The 21,993-nt window shown below is 33.6% G+C and overlaps 2 protein-coding genes across 3 annotated transcripts; one reads left to right on the top strand and one right to left on the bottom strand.

Moving 5' to 3' along the window:
* The first annotated feature begins 12,700 nt into the window (after nt 1–12,700).
* LOC114178441 (UBP1-associated protein 2C-like) lies at nt 12,701–17,299 on the top strand. Of its 2 annotated transcripts, none has more exons than XM_028064350.1 (2): nt 12,701–14,013; nt 14,591–17,299. In XM_028064350.1, the coding sequence occupies exon 1, from the start codon at nt 12,837–12,839 to the stop codon at nt 14,010–14,012; it is 1,176 nt and encodes a 391-aa protein (XP_027920151.1). In that variant the 5' UTR covers nt 12,701–12,836; the 3' UTR covers nt 14,013; nt 14,591–17,299. The 2 variants fall into 2 exon arrangements, with proteins under 2 accessions (XP_027920151.1, XP_027920150.1); XM_028064349.1 differs by having other exon boundaries at nt 12,703–14,013; nt 14,578–17,299.
* A 656-nt stretch (nt 17,300–17,955) lies between these two features.
* Nucleotides 17,956–20,819, bottom strand: LOC114175162 (U-box domain-containing protein 7-like). Its single transcript, XM_028059932.1, has 2 exons — nt 20,706–20,819; nt 17,956–19,384 (listed from the first exon to the last, which is right to left on the bottom strand). Exons 1-2 carry the CDS (start codon nt 20,817–20,819, stop codon nt 18,524–18,526), a joined length of 975 nt encoding a protein of 324 aa, XP_027915733.1. The 3' UTR covers nt 17,956–18,523.
* Nucleotides 20,820–21,993: the final 1,174 nt, after the last annotated feature.

The raw sequence follows: 21,993 nt of genomic DNA on the forward strand, positions 1-21,993 counted from the left end.
TGATGATAGGATGTAGCTCGGGAAACAAGCACAAACAAGTGGAGAAGTCGGCAAGAAGGTTGAGTGTCATAAATTAGTCCAATAGCATGGAGAGGTCGTCAAGGCGTGTGGATAACTCCAGTACTGTGGCTTAGCTGCATACTTGATATTTTCTTTTATTTTTACTGCAAAATAGAAAAATATCATTATAATTCATAAAACTCTATTTCTCACTATCTCATTTTGTATCTTAAGCTAAGGAGGTTTGTTTTGTACACAAATAACACCATTTGATACATGATAAGTGTTAATTTCAAAATGGAACATTTACTTATTCTTGATACTTATCAAGTACATGAGGAAGGTGTGTCTAAAGCAAAGTTCATTAAGAAGTTTCATGAGAAGGTCAAAAACCAAATTGAAAAACAAACTAAAAAATACATTAAATACAATAACAAAGGGAGAAAGAAAAGGGTTTTTTAGGAAGGGGATTGAGTTTAGATGCACTTGGAAAAGAAAGATTTCCATCTCAGAGGAAGTCTAAACTCAGTCCTAGAGGAGATGGTCCTTTCCAAGTGGTCTAGAAAACAAATGATAATACATATAGGTTAGATCTTCTTATTGATTATGGAGTCAGCTTTACTTTAATGTTTGTGAGTTAACTCCTTTTGCAGGTGATGCTAATTATGAAGAAGGGTTGGATCTGAGGGCAAATCCTTTTCAAGAGGGAGGATCTGATGGAGGACTATCAGGAGGAACTCACCTTAGTCCTTTAACTAGGACCATGGCCAAAGAATGGAAGAGGAAATAAGACCTCAAAGAACTCAACTTTTGTGGAGTGTCTTTTATTAGCTTGTCTTTTCCTTCTCTTAGCTTCGTAAAAAGGTAAATAAGTCATTTCTTTAGGCCTTGTATTTTGGCCAAGCTTACATTTCTTTTAGGTTGTGTGTTTTGGCCATTTTAGTGTGACAGCCTTAATTTAAATGATTATGTAAGTAGAATAATTGATTAAATCGAGCAACATTTTACGAAGTGTGAAATTTGAGTCTATTTTCTTGGCCCACCCGCAATTCAAAAATGGATCTATTTTCTTGGCTCGCCCCATTTCCTAGCCCACATTTGTAATGAGCAAAATAAAAACCTTTTATTTACCCGAACAATTGATATTCATTTCCTATCGAAATAATTCAATTTAGTCTAACTAACCAAAAACATGAAACAATAGTAACAAAGATTATAGCTAAAGTACAATAACTACATGTCACCTTACAAAACACACAAGTACAAATTTGTTAACCTAAAAATGCATAAAAAGATATTCCATATTCAAGAACCAAAATCATTATCTTATATACAATGATTAAACATAATAATAATAAATAAAAAGGAACGTACATAAACAACGTGATGAATGGTATGGGTCTGTGTGGCTAGCCCACATGGCCCACCCCGAATTGTCACCCCTTACATGAACTTGCCAAGTTGGCCATTCACACTTGAAATATGTCTAGTTTAGGAATGGCAACGGGGCGGAGACGAGTTTCGCTATCCCATACCCATCCTCTTAGAAAAAATTCATCATCATCCCTATCCCCAAACCCAACGGGTATTAAACTTTTGTCTCATCCCCATCCCCATCGGGTAACGGGTATAATCTCATACCCATACTCATACCCGTTTTCTTACTACTTCAATATTAATTTTAATTAATTTTTATAAAATAATAAAAAATTACTGTAAAGAAAACATAATATTTTCAAATATAGGAGGATGGTTGTTTCTTCGATATCAAATACTTTGAAATAAATTATAATTGTTGACATTTTATATTAGAATACCAAATAAAATTTCATCAGAACCAAAATATTTATTAAATTTGCAAACTGCAAAAACCTAGTTGATACAATTTAAAAATATTTTAAAAAAAATATAAAAGGAAAACAAATATTCAAATTAAAATATATTTTAAATGTTTGTTTACTTCAATTTTTAAAATTCTAATGAATATCTTTTTATACACTAATAAAAGTTATAATACATCACTTGATCAAAATGACGTCAAGAACAAATAATAAACATAATAATAAAATTTTGACATAGATCTTGTATCTTTTAACTTCAATGTATGTTGGATGGTGATACAAAAATATTGATGACAATTACATTAAATTTTTATATTATAATGTATAAACGTTATTTGTACAATTATAGTGAAAAATTACGGTATGATTGATAATGAGTTAGAAAATGAAAATAATTAGATAAAATATATTGAAATAATATTGTACATGATGAAAATAAACAACAAATAAAAAAGATTAAAAAATTAACAAATGTGTGTCTTAGAAACAATTTGAGAGACTATCGAAAGCAATCGCACAAAAAAAAACAAATGTATAATTAAGAGTATGATAAGATCAAAAAAACTTTAGAGATATAAGAAAACTTTTCAAATATCAACATATATACTCCATGATTGAGAAATAACGAAAATTGTTTTAGCAAAACAAAAGTTCTTCAAATGAAACAAAAATTAATAACAATAAGTAAAAAAAGTTATATTACCTAGTAAATGAATTGTTTATGCTATTAAACACTTAAATTGAGAGTATTAAACATTCTCATGTGAAAGGAAAATATACAATAAATTAAAATATTAAAAAATAATAAAAAAATTCAAATGTGATACATAATTTTTTTTAATTCACATACATCATTTTAACATAATTATATAAAGGTTATGATAACATGAAAAATATATTGGAGATGAGAATGAGTTTCGTGACAAACCAAATAATTAGAAGAAATAAAATATAGAATATATATATATATATATATGGTTACTTAATTAATTATGAATATTTTAATAATTTAAACGGAGACGGAGATATGGCGGGAACGGGTATTATGGCGGGGATATGTACATCCCCATACCCGATTGAAAAAGTCGGGGATTCCCCATACCCATACCCATTAGGGGTGGCAATGCGGGTCGGCCCGGCCCGTTTAGGCCCGGCCCGCATAAGGCCCGCACAACGCAGGCTGGCCCACCCCACCCCGCATACTTTATGCGGACTGAAAACACTAGCACGCCCTGCATAATCCTTGGTCCGCGGCTGGCCCGCTTTTTTTTTAAATTTTTTAAATTTTTTAAATTTTTTTTATTTTTTTTTAATTTTTATGATAAACTTTCAATGGTAAAAATTGGGAAACTTTAAGAAGTTCACAAAATTAAGTAAAGACTTTGGGAAATTAGATGATAAATTGATAATTCAACATTTTCATCATATTCATACTATGACATAGACAATGTATTCTTTAAATTTTAGCACATTAAAAATTACATAATACTTATCTTTTCCAGTTATACAAGAATTTGAAACGTTAATGCAAGAGTTCATAAAAGAAGTAATTAATATACACAAATGCAAGTTTTTTTTTAATTTTATGCGAGCTTGCGGACCGCATGCCTATGCGGGCCGGGCTCACGCGGGCCTGCAGACTCACTACCCTGGCCTGGCCTGCATTTTTTCTGCGGGTCTGCGGGCCAGACCCTAATTGCCATCCCTAATGCCCATACCCAGTCAATGCGGGGATTCCCCGTCAAAACAAGGACGGGTTCGGGCAATACCCACGGGGACGGGTTTATTTGTCATCTCTAGTCTAGTTTGGATCCAATTTTCTTTAAATTTTGAATTGTCTCCCTCTTTGTTTGTTAAGACTTTAGTCAACTCCTAAACATATAAATAGGAGTGTTCAACCATGTAAAATCAACTTTAAATTTATATGGAGAAACTCTGCCAAATTTGCAGCTCTCTTGTTTCTAAGTTCACTAGGATAGTCTTTTTTTCTAGACTCCTTTCCTAGACCTTTTTTCTGGAGAGTTGGTTGAACCTCTCTCAAGAAACACTTTCCAACCCACTCTCCAAACACATGTCCACCTCTAATCACATCGCTTCTGCTTCCATCTATCTCGTTCTTCATCAATTCTGCAGTTCAACATCGAGAAGCTTCAAATCCTTGAAGCTACTTCCATCAAGCTTTTACTTTATAAAGCAAAAATAACTTATAAACTAGTTATTATATGATGCGTAAGTTTCTAAATAATAATCTAATTACTAATATATATACGATCGTAGCTTATGAGTTAATTTATTTTGAAAAACTAGTTGGTATGAAGTAAATTATAAACTTTCCCTTTATAAACTGGAAATTCATGAAATAATTTATTATATCATAATTTTTTTAGTAAAATTAGTAGTGAAACTATTTGATAAATATAAAATGATATAAAAAAAATATAATTATATTAATTTTATTTGATAATAAAATTTATTTTTCTATAGATGTTCTTACCAAAACGTGTCGAGGAGTCACAATTAAGTTCTTGAATGTCGGGTTGACGATTCTTGGTGAGGAAGTCTTGAGAATTGAAGAGAAACAAAGGGAAGAATTGCTTGCAAAAGACTCTCTGATGCTTAAGTCCATAAGAGAACAATGATATGTATTAGACAAACAATAAATGAGAAGTTATAAGAGTTAAGTCTCATAGTTGAGTTTATGATTGAGTCTCCAATCCATTTGTGGTGGTGAAATGGTGTATTTGTAGGTATAAGTAAACAAATATATTAAACATACATAAAGATAACAATGTATTATACATTGAAGATATTATATAATCAATTATTATATCGTGAGGTATTATATCATAATATCTTGGAGATAGAGAGTAGGGGTGACAAAAATACCCTTGCTTGTGGGTATTCGCGGATAAAATCCATGACGGATAGTTAGTATTTGCGGGTATTTATCACCTACGGGTAGTGGGTAACTAGTAGCGAGTATTTTAATACTCGTTTATAAACGGGTCGGGTGCAGGTATCATACTATCCGTACCTGCCGGTATTTGTTACCCACAAAAAATTAAAATTAATTTATATTTTATTAAGTTAAATTTAATTCATTCATTTTTTTATAATTTTAATTAAATTTTATTTTAAAAATTTATAAAATATTTTTTTAAATATTCGCGGGGGTGTCCACGAGTATCCACGAGTTTAAAAAAACTCGCAAGTATTTTTTAAATGGATACCTGCACGGGTAACGAGAGGGAAGGGTAATGGGTGGATTTTTTTGTTGTGGGTCGGGTTGCACGTAGGCACTATTTGTGCCCAATCCGACCCGTTGTCATCCCTAATAAAGAATAATAGTAAGTTATTATATTATAAAGTATTAACTATAAATATCTAAGAGATGTTTCATAATATCTTGTAATATTTATACCTATATATAAAGATAATTCCTCTTTTTGGTGTCCATATTTGTTTTTCAATTTTACCCTTTAAATAGTTTGTCTTAAATTAAATAATTATTTTATCAATATTACCTTTTAAGTGACCGTTTATTTAAATTTAACCGTTTTTTCGATGTGACATTTTTTTAAATTAAAATTTGCCTACAAAATGTATAAAAAAATACTTACAATAAAACTATAAAAATTCATTATATTTAATTTTAGGTATAATTACTCAGATAGTATCCAATTTAGGGGTAGTATGTCAAATAGGTACCCGATTTTAAAAAAGTGTCAATTGTTTCCCCAAATACGTTAATGTGCACCAATGCAGTCCATCCCATTAGATTATCACATACGATGTTAAGAATGTGGTGATGTGGCAATGGGAAACATATACGTGTTAATTTAAAATGGATTTGTGTCTAAAAACATAATTGCACAATGATGTGGTTTCCTCTATTAAGGGAGAATTATGAACTTGTGCCCTAATTCCTGAATTGGGTGTGCGCTATGTTCTTCCTTTATTTCCTTTCCTTTGCAGTTTCTTGTTGATCCCCAATGAGGTCTTAGTTTTTGAATTGTGCAATGTCTTGCAATGAAATGTGTTCTTGTTCTTTATGGGGTACATAGAAGCACAATGTCTCCTCCCATGCTGGTTCGTATTAGGGCTTGGGTGAAACCCCAATTTGATATTGTAGGGAGGTTGCTATGTTGAGAGTGGCTAAAATAGTTAAGAATGCTAGAAAACAATTTTGGGTCTACCATAACTATAAGGTTAGATTAGATGTATGATTTAAATTTAATTTTGATTAAAGTTGTAATTCACAATCACAGTTTTATGTTAACAAATAATTTGTTTTTATTGGTTGTTGTGAATAGTGGAGTGGTGCAAATGACCTATTTAAATGGTGCAATTACTTCAAATGATTCAATGAAGATAAATGGGATGAGAGAGATGCTACCATTAGGAGACAAAGGAGAAAAATCTATAATCTGGAAAAATCACTTGTGGTTTCTGAGAAATTGTTAAGTTTTTAACTACGATTATACTTTTTTTGTTTGATTAATTGTAATATTGGTTTGTAAGTTGATACAAAATAGCTACTGAAATGTTGTAAAAGTCAGGTTGTGCAATGAGTAAGAAGCTATGTATTTCGTTGTTTGGTTTTGTAATGAATTGTTATTGAATGAATGAGAAGTTTGAGTAATATTGTTCAATGAATCCATTGTTTGAGTAATTTACAGAGACTCATGAGTGATAAGCAATATAAGGTGCCCATCTAAGGACATGAATTGTTTGAGTAATGCACGGAATGATAATCAATATAAGGTGCATAATAAAAACATGAATTATAAAAGTTAACTCCAAATAAGGTGTTCTTTTATTCCCAATTGGACTCAATCATATACGTATTTCTTTTGCTGAACACACAGATGAATAAAATCCTAAATGGAGTCAATCATATACGTAATTTTTTGCTCAAAAGATAGATGAATAAATTCCAAATGGACACAAAAGATATTAATCCAAAGTGCATTTGAGTACATAAACATGTTCTTCAAAACACATAATGTTCTAAATAAAATCACCTGCTAAGCATTTAAATATAGAAATTTTTCCTTCCAAAATAAATTGGATCAAATAAAAAGGAAATACATATTCAACTCCAAAAAAAAAAAACAGTTGCAATCATGTCTTCATGGCTTCCAAATTGAGCCTCTGCTACATGACAACTTTTCTCAGTAGATGGTTCTTGTTGTTGGTTGCATTTGATGGCATGAAGAAATCGGACTTGGTTGAGGTAGCTGGGTATCTTGGCATGAAGAATTTTGAGTTGCCTATATTGGGTGACTTGGCTGATGTGGTTCTGATGGCACCATTGGCTCCACTAATTTCAGTGTGCTGACCACCACTAATTTTAGTTGGTTAAGTAGGTTGAGTTGTTTGAAGTGATTCATTTAGCTGGCTTGGTTCAGTTCCTTCAGCATGTTCAATAATTGTTGTTCCTTCCTGTGTACTTGATGGAGTTGGTTGCTGCTATGTTTGAGGTGCTTGGGGATAGCTATTTTGTTTGTGTCCAAGTGCTCTGCATTCACACATCTTTTATGTATTCCACCTTGCCTCACTTATGTGTCATCCTTCTTCAGCTCCAAGACATTCATTTCTTTTTTGGTCTTTCAGGCAAGACTCTTTTAGTAGGAGGCAAAACATCATAGTAAAAGGTCATTTTCCATAGATGAGGTTCGTTCACAAGATATGTCATTGACAAGTATGTCTCTTCGTAGGTTGACTTCAAAAACTACTGTGGGAGGTAATCCTCTCCATTCAAATTTAAAAATTTGATGGTAGTAAATGCGTGATAGTAGGGAATTGTTGTTATGGTCCATTTCCTACAGCTACATTCTTGTTTGTCTATGTCTACTACAAACTTTTCCCCAATCATGGAAGTATGGTTGACCTAAAAAAGTTTTTTGTCCAAACCAATTTTTAATGAAGATAAAGCAAAATAAACCAATGCATAAGGGAATCAGACTTAATGAATAAACTATGAACAATATTACATTGGTAACCTATATTTAGTCTTTTATGCTTCCTTCTCTAGTCTGTCTTTAATTTTTGGGCAAATGGAACCTTCAAATGCATGTATCTTCTTCCTATACGATGCTTATTTCTTCATAAGGTGCATTCATATTTCTTCCATCATGGTTATGATGGGCTTACTCCTAGCATCCACTATTATATTGTTGAAACCCTTAGACATGTTATTCACAACAATGTCACAGGTAGGTCTTGATGTAAATCTAGACCTAGACCAAGATCTGCTTCCAAACAAAATAAATGGCATTAAAAACAATAGACAATGTGAGAGTTGGATAAAAATAATGTTTAATACATGCCTTGGGAGGATTTGCATCAAGTGCTTAAAAGCATCCACATTGAAGTCTTTAATCTCCCTCATGACAACCTTTCATGCTTGAGGCTATGTGTAATATGTTGCTTTCCATAATAAATGCTTCAGATTTTTGCTTGGAAATTTCTTCCTGAAATTAGAATATATGTGTCGCACACAAAACCTTTGATCCACACCAAGCAATAATTCCTGTAATGTTGGCAACAGTCCCTACAAAATTTAGTGTATAAGAAGTCATTGTTATATTGTCACAAGTCATAAATAACCTTAAAAGCTGTCAGAAATAAAATGTAGAACTTACTTTTTGTTGGTCAGACATAAATGTGAATGTGGAACAAATTTCAGCCCCACGTAGGTCTTCAATCATCAAATCAAGAAACCATGTCCATGTTTCCTTATTCTCAACTTCAACAACCGTGTATGCCAAAGGAAGCATTTGATCATTTCCATCTCTGCCCACAGGTTTTAACAATTCCCCCCCTAATATTTTCCCTTTATAAACAATCATCCACACCAATTATAAGCCTACAAGCCAAGAAGCTATCTTTACAAACCTTGAGACAAACATACAATCGTTTGAATATTGTATTGCCCTCATTCTTATCAACATGCACTTTCACAGTTGAACCTGGATTTGACCTTAAAAGTTCATGTGCATAGTCATAAACTCATTTATATTGTTCTTGGAATGATCCATCAATGTTCTTATATGCCATAGTCTTATACATAAAGGTCATAGACCTTTAAACACCAATGTTCCATTTCCTCCCTATTTTGTTTTTCAAGTCAATTAGCTTTATATTTGAGTTCTCACGTAATGTCTTCTCTAGCCTCCCACTTAACCACTTTGAAGTCATTAAACAGACATTAAATTCCCTACTGCATGTGTGGATGTTGATAATCTTCCTTATTTGCAATGTACTTTTTGCAACCTTATAAGCACAATATGCATACCACTTACATTTTTACCTTGGCACCCAAACACTTCATACAAATTCTTCTTTTGTCATTTCTAAAAATCTTAAGTTTTCTACCACTGTGTACACCATAAGTTCTAATTGCCTCAGTGAATTCTTCTTTTTCAGCGAAGTACGTCCCAACTTCCCAATGGTAGTCCTCCATACTTTTGGGCATTAAGAATATCCCAAAGTGACCATACATGTCTCTATCACCATCTATTGTATCACTATATTCAAAACTATCTAATTTTTTTGACTATCATTCAGTATCAGACAACCCCCTATCATACACATCTTTAACCTTTGACTTTGTTCTAGAACACCCACTTGCTCCATCCACTTTATGTCTTTCAATTCTAACATCATACAATTCATCTTCCAACTCATCTCCTTTGATTCTAACATAAAAAAGTTCATCTTCACTCGTGACTTCCCCTTCAGACTCAGTCCAACTAGTGACCTCAAAGTCATCATCACCTTCACAGCCTGCCTCCACACCAACTTCCTCAGCCTTACCATCCACATTATCCTTTGCCTCACTCACACCCTCCATAACATCTTCTTCCTCACCCTTACCCTCTACATTATCCTCTGCCTCACTCCCACGCAACTTCTTCCTTGGCCTCACCATCCACATACTCCCACCCTCCACAACACCTTGGTCCTAACTCTCCCCCTCCACATGACCTTGGTCGTCACCCTCCCTCTCCACATTAACCTGTGTCGCACCCTCACTCCCACCATCCACAACAACTTGGTTCTCTAACATATGTACTACTTGAGGTTCACACACACAAAGTGCACCACATAAAGGTGCACTTGACCATTTAGTGTGGCAATGTTGACCATATGAGATGCACATGTATCATCTCTCAACAACTCCAACCTTCCTTCCAGCCTAGAACCTTCACCTACTGAATATCACAACTCTTTCACATTCACATAACCCATTTCCCTCAAAATTGACATTATCTCAAAGTAACTCCATATGTTTGGGTCACATAATAAACTATTGCTCTCTCCAACGTATTTTAGTGACCCATCATTGACAAACCTACCCCTATGGTGAAATACCACTTCGAAAATTTCCTCGTTCATCTAAATTATTATATGCCTATCTATATATCCCTATCAAATATAAAAATGCCCAAAGTACAAAACACAATTTACATACCATACCACCAAGACACCAAGACAACAACAAAATTTACAAAGGGGGACCACACCATAACCTCAACATCGTCGTTGTCACATATAGTGGGGGACCAAAGCAATAAAGTAATACTGACTCAACCACATTACCAAAAGCAAGAGCGAAACATTAATACTAGAAAAAACATCAAATATAGTGAACTTAAACATCATAAATCATCACAATTTCAATACACTCATAAAACCCTGAATTCACCAGCCAAACCAATATAAGACAAAGAAATACGCACCTTTCATCCATGATCCAAGCCATGTCGCTCTCAATGACGCCTTTGAACTAAACTTTCACTAACGAATGCCAGTGAAACCCAAATCAAATTCTCCTCGTCTTCTTCTCCTGATGTTCTTCCCCTCGACAAAGTTAACTTTTCCAAATCCACAGTTCCTTTTTTTTTTCATTTCTAATTTACATTACCACCCACATATATCCACATCATTAGTTGCATAACTTCCACATGTTCAAAAATTGAATTACAGACCAACCTCAATCAGTCAATGTTAAACATTCTAATGGCGTAAAAAAATGGACTACATTGATGCACATTAACGTATTTAGGGACGCAATTGACACTTTTTTTTAAAATCGGGTACCTATTTGACACACTACCTCCAAACTGGGTATTATCCAAATAATTATACCTTAATTTTATAATTATAATTGTAACATCATCACCGAGGTTATACTAAGATAGTATTATCTCACACTTATATCCAAAATATAAGTAACTAAAAACTTTGATACCACTGTTTAACATAAACAAAAACATCTTTGTTCACTAATGTATAAAAGAAATATGTATCTCGTTTCAAAAATATATAATCATCAAAGTAATAATGGAAAAGAAACTTTAAAAAAATGACTAAAGACAACTACTCCCATAACTGTCCCCACAATTCTCATCTCATTTATGTCCTCAACACTATCATTTTCTTTTGTATAAAAATATGATCATCGCAGGTGAAAACCAAAATCACCAAAAAGAAGGGTGAGCTAATGTAAACAGTAGTTGTCATAACAACAATTTTCACTCCATTATAAGTTCAAAAATAATTTTCAGTAAAACAAAATCATAAACTAAAACAACACATCATACAAACACATGTGTTGTCTCTAGTTCAAGGATCTCAATCTAACATGTTCACATAAAGCCATTTGATGAACCACTTTAACAGTTGTTACACCCTCTCACAGAGTTTTCAGTCGCTCTTTGAGAACTAAGCAAATATCAAGTTTCCAATTGTAAGTCATGCACGTAGCTTACCAGCCATTTGCTGAGCAGAAGTGCTAGAACTCCTCATTTCTCCCAAAGTCTTATGGACATAATTCACTCTCCATGTTCTCTCGAAGAGACTTACATGCAAAGCTCACTAGTTGTACCACCATGCAAAGTTTACTAGTCATTTGCTCCCATGGAGCTAAAACCTCTCCTACTCAACACTGGAGACGGATAGGGTATACATAGCTCACTAAGAACCCAACACTCCATCTCTTGCTGCAAGACACACACAAACATGTCAACAATCTTCCCTTACCCATACAAGATTTCTCACACATCAATACACCACCAAAACTCGTATACATTCACAAATAAGATACAAAGCAAGTTAGAATAGTTAGCTCCCCTCACATGGATACTCCAAAGCTTAAACTAATCCTTTTTAATCTTCAACTTACCCCTCTTTCAAAAAACTCTCCACATTTCACTCCTTAAACCAATTAAGAATTCTGAATACTTAATTATTTGAATGTCTCAACTCTAACCCAATTCGCTCTAGATTTAAGGCACAAAATATTATGATAAACTAATTAAAATTTTAATAACATATGTCACCCAAATAAATTATAAAAATCTTAATTATATTTATATCGATATAATATAATTTATATTCTCGTCCTCTATTACATATATTATCTCTATTATATATTAATTTTAAAATATCCCATTAAATATTATTTTAACTATACATATACAAAATATTTCATTATCTCTTATTATAATTTAATAAATCTTTTAAATTACAACTAACAAACTTTTTATCTTTTACTTACAATATTTAACCATATTTATATATTTTTCTAATTATTATAATTTTTAAAATCTCACAATAATAATAAATAATAAATTTTTTATTTTTTATTATCATAAAAAATAAACATATTAAATTGTTTTAATTGAAACTGAAAAGTTTTAAAAGTAACCCAACATATTGAAATAAATATTTGTATAAAATTGAAATAATAATAATATTATTTTAAAATATTCTTTTGTTGTTAAATTAATATAAACACGTTTGCACGCACAAACATACGTGTTCAAACCAGTGTCTACCGCTCGCAACGCAAATAAGGTTCATCCCTATAAATACACAGAAACAGATTCTCTTCAGTTTGTGTGCAGAGAAACACTTGATTTGGTTTTGTAACTTCACTTAACACCTATCCCTTTGAAACCCTAATTCCCAAATCTTCTTCGCACCATGGACTTCTCGAAGAAGCGCAAGACCGAAGAGAACGGCGATGCTGATTCTCTGTCGTCACCACCCTCCCAAGCATTCCCCACCGCCACCGTCACCCCAGCCGCCCCCCTGGCCGCGGAAGACATCCGCAAGATCTTGCGTCCGTTTTCCCAGGAACAGCTCCTCGACCTTCTCCAATCAGCATCGCTACGCCACTCCGATGTCCTCGACGCCGTGCGCGCCGTCGCGGACCGCGACTCCACTCTCCGTAAGCTGTTCGTACGTGGACTTGCCGGCGAAACCACCAGCGAGACCCTGCGCAGCGTGTTCTCCGCGTTCGGCGAACTCGACGAGGCCATCGTGATCTTCGACAAGGCCACGGGACGGTCCAAGGGCTATGGCTTCGTGGTGTTTCGCCACGTGGATGGCGCCATCCTCGCGCTGAAGGACCCCAGCAAGAAAATCGACGGACGCATGACGGTAACGCAACTAGCCGCTGCTGGTGGACCTGGGGGCTCAGGCGACGTATCAGCAAGGAAGGTTTTCGTGGGGAACGTGCCGTTCGAGATCTCCTCGGATAAACTACTGAGCGAATTCCTTAAGTTCGGAGAGGTCGAGGAAGGGCCTCTAGGGTTTGACAAATCGAGCGGAAAATCGAGGGGTTTCGCTTTTTTCGTTTATAAAACGGAGGAAGGCGCGAGGGCTTCGTTGGCGGAACCGGTTAAGACCATTGATGGGCACCAAGTGATTTGCAAATTGGCTGTGGATAGCAAAAAGACGAAACCGTTTGGAGGGGATCAACATCAGCATCAACACACGCAGCATCAGCAGCAACAACAACAGCATCCGCAGCAACAGATGCAACAACAAGGTCCTATGATGGTACCTCAGTATGGTGGATATGGTGGGAATGGCTATGGAATACAGCACCCGGTGCCACCATATAACAATCCGGTTCAGGTTTCTGGTGGTGGTGGGTATGGCCATGGGATTGGTGGTGGATATGGTAATTCGCAGATGGGTGGGCCGGTTTCCGGGGATTACGGAGCTAGACTGCCTCCCAATTCTGGTGGGGGGTTCCCTGAAGGCTCCCAGTATGGCTACCCTGCTTCTTCCACGCTTCCACCACAGCAGCAAGTGCCAATGCCGAGACCTCCTCCTGGAGGAATGTACCAAGGCGTACCACCCTATTATTGAGGTAATTTTTTTCGTTATCAAAGCATAGTAGACTGCTGATTAGTCCATACTTGTGTTCATTGGATATATAATTTATAACTGCATCTGTGTTTTAGCTGAACTTGCATTAGATTGTTGAGAAATGCAAGCACTACACCTTTGAATGAAGTCTTTAATATTGACTTGGAAATTATAAAGAAAAATTTTGTCCTGGAACTTTTTTATTGAGTTTCATGCTTAATTCTCTACTTTTCAACAAAATGTAAATGATATAGAGTGTGCTGCTAGCACTTCTCTGAGGGTTTTCTAAAGAGAAATGGAGTTATGGTTTTTAAAATGCAAATGCAGGTTTTTACATGTATTTCTGAATGACTCATTTATCTTACAATGTGTTTTGCAAAATTGATTGCTGGTATGAATTGGATTTAATTTCTTTTGTGCACATCATACTTTTGTTTATGGTCTGTGTATGTTGAAGTTTATTAATTGTTGATTGTAATTATCATGCGAGTGATGGTTATCTCTTTTCGGCTTTGACAGTTCGTTTTGTTGTTAAATGTTAATGATTGGTTTGAGTTTTGGATAGGTGTTTCATTCAGGTTTGTGATGGCTTCTTGGACGCCAATGCTTTAAATGGTTGTGCTGCTTTCGTGCATGCAGACAATGAAATCTTTGGTTTTGGTTACATGGACCTGTAATTTGTTGCTGCTTCACTACCTCTGCATCTATGTGTTATGGTTCCATTTATGATGGGTGTTAGTTGAAGCTTACATGACTTGGCGTAGTACTTATGTGGAAATTTTGTAGATTTTTTTATTTATAGTTTTTGCCTAGATTGTTTTCTAAGTTATTGACTAAATGCCAAGGTGGTTACATTAAATTTTGAAATTGTTCTTTATTGTGGTCTATATTCCCTGCATATATTACTCTGGTTGTCATGGTGACTTTAATTTTTTTTCTTTTAATTTCCGATAACTTCAAGTATTTGCCTTGTATGGTGGCATTCGTGATACTTTTGGATAATGTTTGAAATATCCTTCCGTCATGGTTTTGTACTAAATTCAGCATCAAAGTTTAATGAGTAAATTAGTTGCCTCAACTCTTTTAGAGGCTTATTTGAATTGTCTTTTTGAGATGCACAGTTGGTTTGCCCTGAAATGGATGTTTGTGAACACCTTTAAAAATTGCACGGTGACATATTTGAGTATCTTTTGAAATATCCTTTCTCTTGTTTTTGTACTAAATTCAGATTCAATTCTTAATGACCTAAACATTTTTCGCAAGCCTTCATTCAAACTGTGTTAAAGATGAGATCTGCTATCGATTTTACCTAAACTTGTAAATTGAAAAATGCCAACTGTGAGATTGACCACCTTGTTTGTTGTGAAATCAGAGCTTAAACTTGATGTGGCAATTGCAATGCCGTGCTTTTTCATGTATAAAAGGTAAAAGCCTTTAATTCTGATGTTAAATTTATGATGATCACTTTTAAGCTCCATTCCACCCACCCAACCTGCTCTGAAATAAATATTAAAGGTACAAAAGTGAAAGAATTTAACAATAAGTTTTCTTGAGTAAACCACTAATTTGATTCTTGAAATATTACCTTCCTGAGTGGTTTTTAAAGTAAAACAAACTACTTAAGTAATCCTAGAAGTATTTTAAATCAATCAAATTAGTCCCTTTAAGATGTATACTTTAGGGATGGCTTGAAGTTTTATTACTTTCGGAATTATTTGAGAGAGTTTGAGGATTAATTGGTGATTTACTTGTATTTTATTTATTTGTATCTATTACGGCAGGTATGCAGCTTTATTATAATGTTGGCTTAGGTCTTAACTGAACCTCACAATCAATTTGTAGGGCAAACATTGTCCTGGCTTTGAACTCAATTTCAGTCTTATCTTTATCTAATTTGAGCCTAAAAATATCACCCTTGGGACTACAACTTCGGCAATCCTTAAAGAGGTTGCAACTTAGGAGAACTAAGGTAGCTTTCTGGCACATCCCCTCTCATCCAAGGCTATTAGCTTGGAGTGAGGCAATCATTTCGCCCAACTATGGATATAGAACAGACTTCTATACCTTCTTAAGGTTTTAGGTTGGAGCCTAATCATCCCTCATAAAATTTTTTTATGAGGTGAGGATTGACGTAGCTCTAGTAGCTATATGTAATTCCTATCTCTAGTCAATTTGATACTAAACACTATCCTTGATTAGGTATATTTCATTTTTTTATAGTGTTAAAAGTAAGGTATGAAATCTTAGAATTTGGACTCAGGACCTAATTTGATCTCACAACCTCGTTTAACTAGCTTGAAAGGTGAGAATTGTCCAAACTCTATTCAAGCCGTATCTCTTGATTTGACACTAAACACCACCTTTGAGGCTGCTGTCATGGAGGAGCTTCAACTAAGATGGGTTCTTGGTGACTGCAGTTTAGATAGATGGCTTTATAGTAGAAGATGAAGAGCATTACAGAGTAATTGTGTTGGTTGTTTGCCTGATTTTTCATTTTGCTGATGTTGAATAGTGAAGCTTCAATTAGGACCTTGTTACTACTCTTTCTTAAGTCAGTTTACATGTTACTGCTGCTATTTTATTACTTACTTTCTTTGCTAAATCAGTCTACTTGTTAATGCAATTTTGTTAGTTAAAATGTTTTGTCTCGTCTTGCAAGTGTTTCTTATGGGAATAATAAGCAACTTGCTTTGCTACAGTTTGGTGTTTGTTTTATTCATTTTGATCCGTCATGATCATGCTTTTGGGCCAAATAAATTGTTGTATGTTTGTTTCTATGGGAATGTTTCTACGATGTTTTCCAATTTTGATGGCTTGTGTATCAAAACTTGTGAATGTCCATATGTGCTGCTCTTTCTAATGATTTTCGAGGTGATTCTCCTGGTCGTTTTCGATTTGAAGTAGTTCGGCCAACACCGCCTTGCTGTAATCCTTCTGAGGTTAGGACTTTTAAATTCCATTTTGGTTTCCAAATGTTCATTGAAGGAGCCTAGCTATATTCCCAAGGATTTTAATGACTATACAACACTGTTGACCAATCAAAAATCACTATTGGTATAACTACTAGCATAGTTACTATAAAACCTATCATACTTGGTGGTCTGTGATTGGAAAACAGTGTAAAACTGCTTTACATTGTCAGTGTATAAGTCCCTTTTGCTTATTTAATCACAGCTGAAAGTGACAATTACTTTGTAATAATTTTGTAGTGAAGCATTCGTCTTATCGTAAGTGTATGGGACATGGTTTGATTTAATACAGTGCTTTTGATTTATTTTTCGAGGTTACACATGCAAGTAACATTCAATTATTAATTCCTGCCCTCTTGTCTTGCAATAAATAGATCAGATAATGTTATTATTAATGTAATCTGTACTGGAGATGAAAAAAAATATCTTCTTTTCATGCATAATAAATGTAAGTGTCTATATAAATCATATCCACTTTGTATTTAGAAAGTGTATCCAGTTCAATGTTCTCTATGTTAACATGGAGATAGACCCTGCTCGTTCAGTTGTAGAAGGCAAGATCACATTTTGATTATTGTCCGTTGCAATTGTAATAAATCAGTAACATGATACGAGATCAATATCCATGCTCGACAGGTGTTAGGGATCTGTTGAGAAAAATCTGGAGGTCTTTTCTTTTATCCATACAATAATGTGTGGGTGGAGTGAGTGAATGAGGCCAAAAGATTTTATACCATTCCCTCTATGGAATATACCTGGTTAGCTTTTGATGTATGCATATCGGTACGAAATATATAATGCTATTTTGGGTTTTATGTTTTGGTGCATTTTAAAATATGATAGTATTGGACTAAGTTAGAATATTTTAATAAAAGAGACGGGTTAAGGATAAAAAATTCATTGTTTTGCCACATTTAAGTAGTATTAAATAATTATGCTTGGTAGATTGAATCATGAGAGGAGTTTGGGTTTTAAGAATGTAAATTATTCGAAGTGTTATGCCTGATTATGACTAAATATGTTTGAAGTTATTTGTAGTTGCAAATTATAGAATTTTTGCGTTGTACTGTAATTGATCCCGAATACGTGATTGGTCCTTTACACGTTGTACAACTATGATCCAAATCTCGACTAGATTTTGTTTAGAAGGTTTTCTATATAAATGCATAATTATTTTTAGTTGTGAATAAATGTAGTAGTAAAACAAATTTATCTGACAGCAATGGCGGTGAGATTGGCTAATGCTTTTTATACGTAGAATGTAAATGGGTTTTAAGTTATTTGTTGAAATAGGCTAGAAATAACTCTTAATGTGTATAATAATGATCTGCTAAAAGACAAATATGAAAAAGTTTATTAATCTATTATCACCAGATTTTGGCTCGGTGTAGTGTATTTTCATTTTACTCCGAAATGGAAAAATCTTCATATATACAGATCGATGAGTTTTCCACGTAAAATTGCTTCGGCTTAAACTGTGCCATCGATGACTGTCTACGCACACCAATCAAGTCTGTAAGAAATTTTAAGACAGAATAAGCCTCAGTTCGGCAAACTTTTGGAGCTTGTGCTGGTAAGCAGGGACTTGAGCCCATTAGAAGAATCCTCACCTGCATTAACTCTTTTAGTTATTATTTCCATATTCCTATGCAGACTTTCTCTAACTAAACTCTTCATCATTCTCTTCCCTTCTTCTCTATCTCTTTGATTTTCAAGTGCAATTCTTGAAGAATGTGGGCCTGAATGTTTCGCCATCTTTATTTGCCGTTCATCCCTGAACAATCGCAATAATTTCCGTGCTCTTTTCTGAGCCGAAGAAGTCCCTAATAAAGCTACTTGAAGAAGTACAGGAATAATCCCTGACTCTACCATTTTATTTATCTGTGTTGAATTTTTATGAGCCAGAATAATCAGAATATTAGCTGACAACTCTTGGCATTTGGGTTCATCTTCCCAAGATAAGATCTCAATCAAGCATTTTGGCACCGTTGAGCTGTTCTCCAATGCTTTCTTTCCCATTAAAGTCACTCCCAAGTTCCCAAGGATGGTAAGTGCTTTCTCTGAAGTTCCTTTCTCTGAGCACAGTTCCAAGAGAATAGGTACAACTCCATTAGAAACCAAAGGCCCTGCATTCTCTAGCACAGTTGAGATGTTGCACATGGCTACCAAACACGATTCTTTTGTATCAAAGCTTCGGCATGACTTTAGAATGTCTATCAGAAATTGGAGAAAGTTTAACGAAGAATCACGAAATTGGATGTTTCCAAGAGAAGATAACGAAGAGAGCAAGTCTGCAAACTCTCTTATTGATTCATCTTCAAGCTCAATTTTCTTAGGCAGTTTGCACAATATTCCTGCCTCCACTATCAAAGCCTTGTTCCTGAAAAAAAACGTACAAAATTCCTAAGATCGTATCAACAAAAGAAACTAACTGCAGCTGAATTACGGTTATAGCATTAAGTACATAACTTCAAAAACTATTTTTAATGTATTATTTTAAGTTATAACACCAATATTAAAGAAAGTAGTAAATCTGTAGTTTTTCAATACATCATCTGTCTGTTTATTATTTACGTACGTTTTTAGAACACTGTTTTGTGTGTTTAATATATATAATAAATGTCTCCTTGTGAATATAAAATGAAAACTTATGTATTATTAATAATAAGGGTTAAATATTTTTTGATCTTTTAACTTTAGTAAAAAAATTAGGGTTAAATATGTATCTGACGTTTCAAGCGCATTTCATGATAGTATTTGAATTGTTTACACTGTTTGACACATTTTCGCTTCAATGTTGACCCAAATATTATCATAAAATGCGTTTAAAATGTTAAATAAACTTAACAAAATTTGGTATAAAGGACTAAATCCATGCATTCCTAAAGATGAAAGACTAAATTGGTATAAGATTTCGAAGAGGGACTAATTTCAAAATTCACTGAAACTTGAAGGACTAAAAACATATTTAACCCAAAAATTTAATTAGTCTCGTCAAAACTTTGGTCCAATTTAGTATTTCAGTTTTAAAATGTATGAATTTAGTTCTTTTAACCAAATTTTGCTAAGTTTATTTGATATTCTAAATATTTTTCATGATAACATTTGAATTGTTTAATCTCTTGGATATACATTTTCATTTCAATGTTAACTTAAAAACGTCACGTCAACTAAATTTAACAAAATTTGATAGAAAAAACTATATCTATAAAAAACTATATCTATGCATTTTTAAGACAAAAAAAGATTAAATTGATTTAAAGTTTTAAAAATAAATTAATTTCAATTCTCATATCAAAACATATTTCACTTTAATATTAATATTAATAATAATAATAATAATAATAATAATAATTTCTACAACCAACCATGATCTTAAAAAACGATGAATTTCGCAGTCATATTGCTCATTAAGCTTAAAACAGTGTGGGCTTTATTTTAATCATATTATTATATGTTCCCAGAATTGGCTAACTTCATGGATGACCCGTCGATGTTTAAAGAACTAATTACCTTATTAATGAAGTTTTTTCCTTTTAACTTTTCTAATTTTGATTGGCTATAAATCTTTAAAATGAAGAGGAGTTTTTGAATCTTACTTGTGATTTCCATAGGATAGGTGGATCAACGCCTTGAGTGCTACTCGGCGGCGGCTAGCGACGTCGGAAAGCGCCATAGAAACCAACACAGTGACGACCCCAAGCTCAGTCGCCAATTCCCTCACCTTCTCATCTTCTTTAGCCAACCTTTCTATCTCCTTTGCTGCCTCTTCTTTCTCTTCCCAGCTTCCAAAGTGAAGCTTCTTCACACTCTTTTGTAACATTCTCACATTCTCCATCTGCTTCCCCTCCTCTTAGATATATTCAACCTTGTTCTTTCATGAGAAGATGAAAGAGAAGAATAGAAGAAGAAGAAGAAGGCATATTTGTTGAGTGGGACACACTAGGAGAAGCACTGCATGCAGATTTAGCCCCATGCTACACAAATATTTAATGATTATTAATCGAAACTGAAACTATTTAATGAATCCTTTCAAGTATTCTACATATTTAATAGCCTGCATTTATTATCTTTAACATATTCACACACAGCAATTAATAAGGAGAAAAGTGATATCACACAAGATGAATAAATACCATTTTATTTATTCCATTAAAATGTTATAACTTTTTCTTCTATTTCTTTTACCTTCATAAATTCAAGCATTTTCTTTTACCTGTATAACCTTTGACATCTTTTTAGTATTGATTAAAAACTATAAGCTTATAAAATTATTAAATCGTCAGCGAGGTGTATCAAAATCTCCAATTTTTAACAAATTATAAAATTTGTATTTAAAAACTGTATTATTAACGTTAATATAATGTTAAAATCCTTTTACCTTGAGAAGGTAATGAATGAAGTGAAAAAAATGCAATCAAAAACCGTTTTAGAGATAAAGATGGTCCACTGAAAATTATCGTAAATACGATTTGAGCACACATAAAATCTTATTATCTAATAATATGAGAGAGGTCAATTTCTTTATATGGAAATAGCAGCACTTCATCATACAACTTTAATTGAATCAATTACTCATTGGTTTGGTGCTATTTAAATTGATCACTTGCACAAAATCTTATTTCCTATGACTAAGTAAATTTTAAATCTTGGCTGCTTAACTTAATTGGTAGAATCCAACATTATTAAAAAACAGTAATTACCCTTTTATAGATTTTAGTTATTATAATTAAAAGTGACTTAATTTAATTTTTATCCATATATTTTAAAGGTTTAGTTGTAAATTTTGTTCCCATATTTTTGTAAGAAGCTTTGATCACCACTTTGTTTTAACTTTAATTCCTATATTTTTTTTACCATTTACAATTTTAGTCTCTAAATTCTTTTTACAATTTTAGTTCACGTATTTTACAAAATCCATATTTTTGGTCGAGTTTTTTTTCTTTAATTTTTAACTACGCGTAATTATATTTAATTTTTATTTTAAAAGCATTTGATTATGCAACAAAAAA

Source organism: Vigna unguiculata, chromosome 3 (assembly GCF_004118075.2).
Source record: "Vigna unguiculata cultivar IT97K-499-35 chromosome 3, ASM411807v1, whole genome shotgun sequence".
Classification (NCBI taxonomy): Eukaryota; Viridiplantae; Streptophyta; class Magnoliopsida; order Fabales; family Fabaceae; genus Vigna; species Vigna unguiculata.

Bases quoted from the DNA above. Each gene is read 5' to 3' on its own strand.
- LOC114178441 (XM_028064350.1), top strand. From the start codon at position 12,837: ATGGACTTCTCGAAGAAGCGCAAGACCGAAGAGAACGGCGATGCTGAT.
- LOC114175162 (XM_028059932.1), bottom strand. From the start codon at position 20,819: ATGGAGAATGTGAGAATGTTACAAAAGAGTGTGAAGAAGCTTCACTTT. The intron at 19,385-20,705 runs GTGAGGGAATTG...ATACGATCTTAG, and splicing joins TGGCTAAAGAAGATGAGAAG to GAATTTTGTACGTTTTTTTT.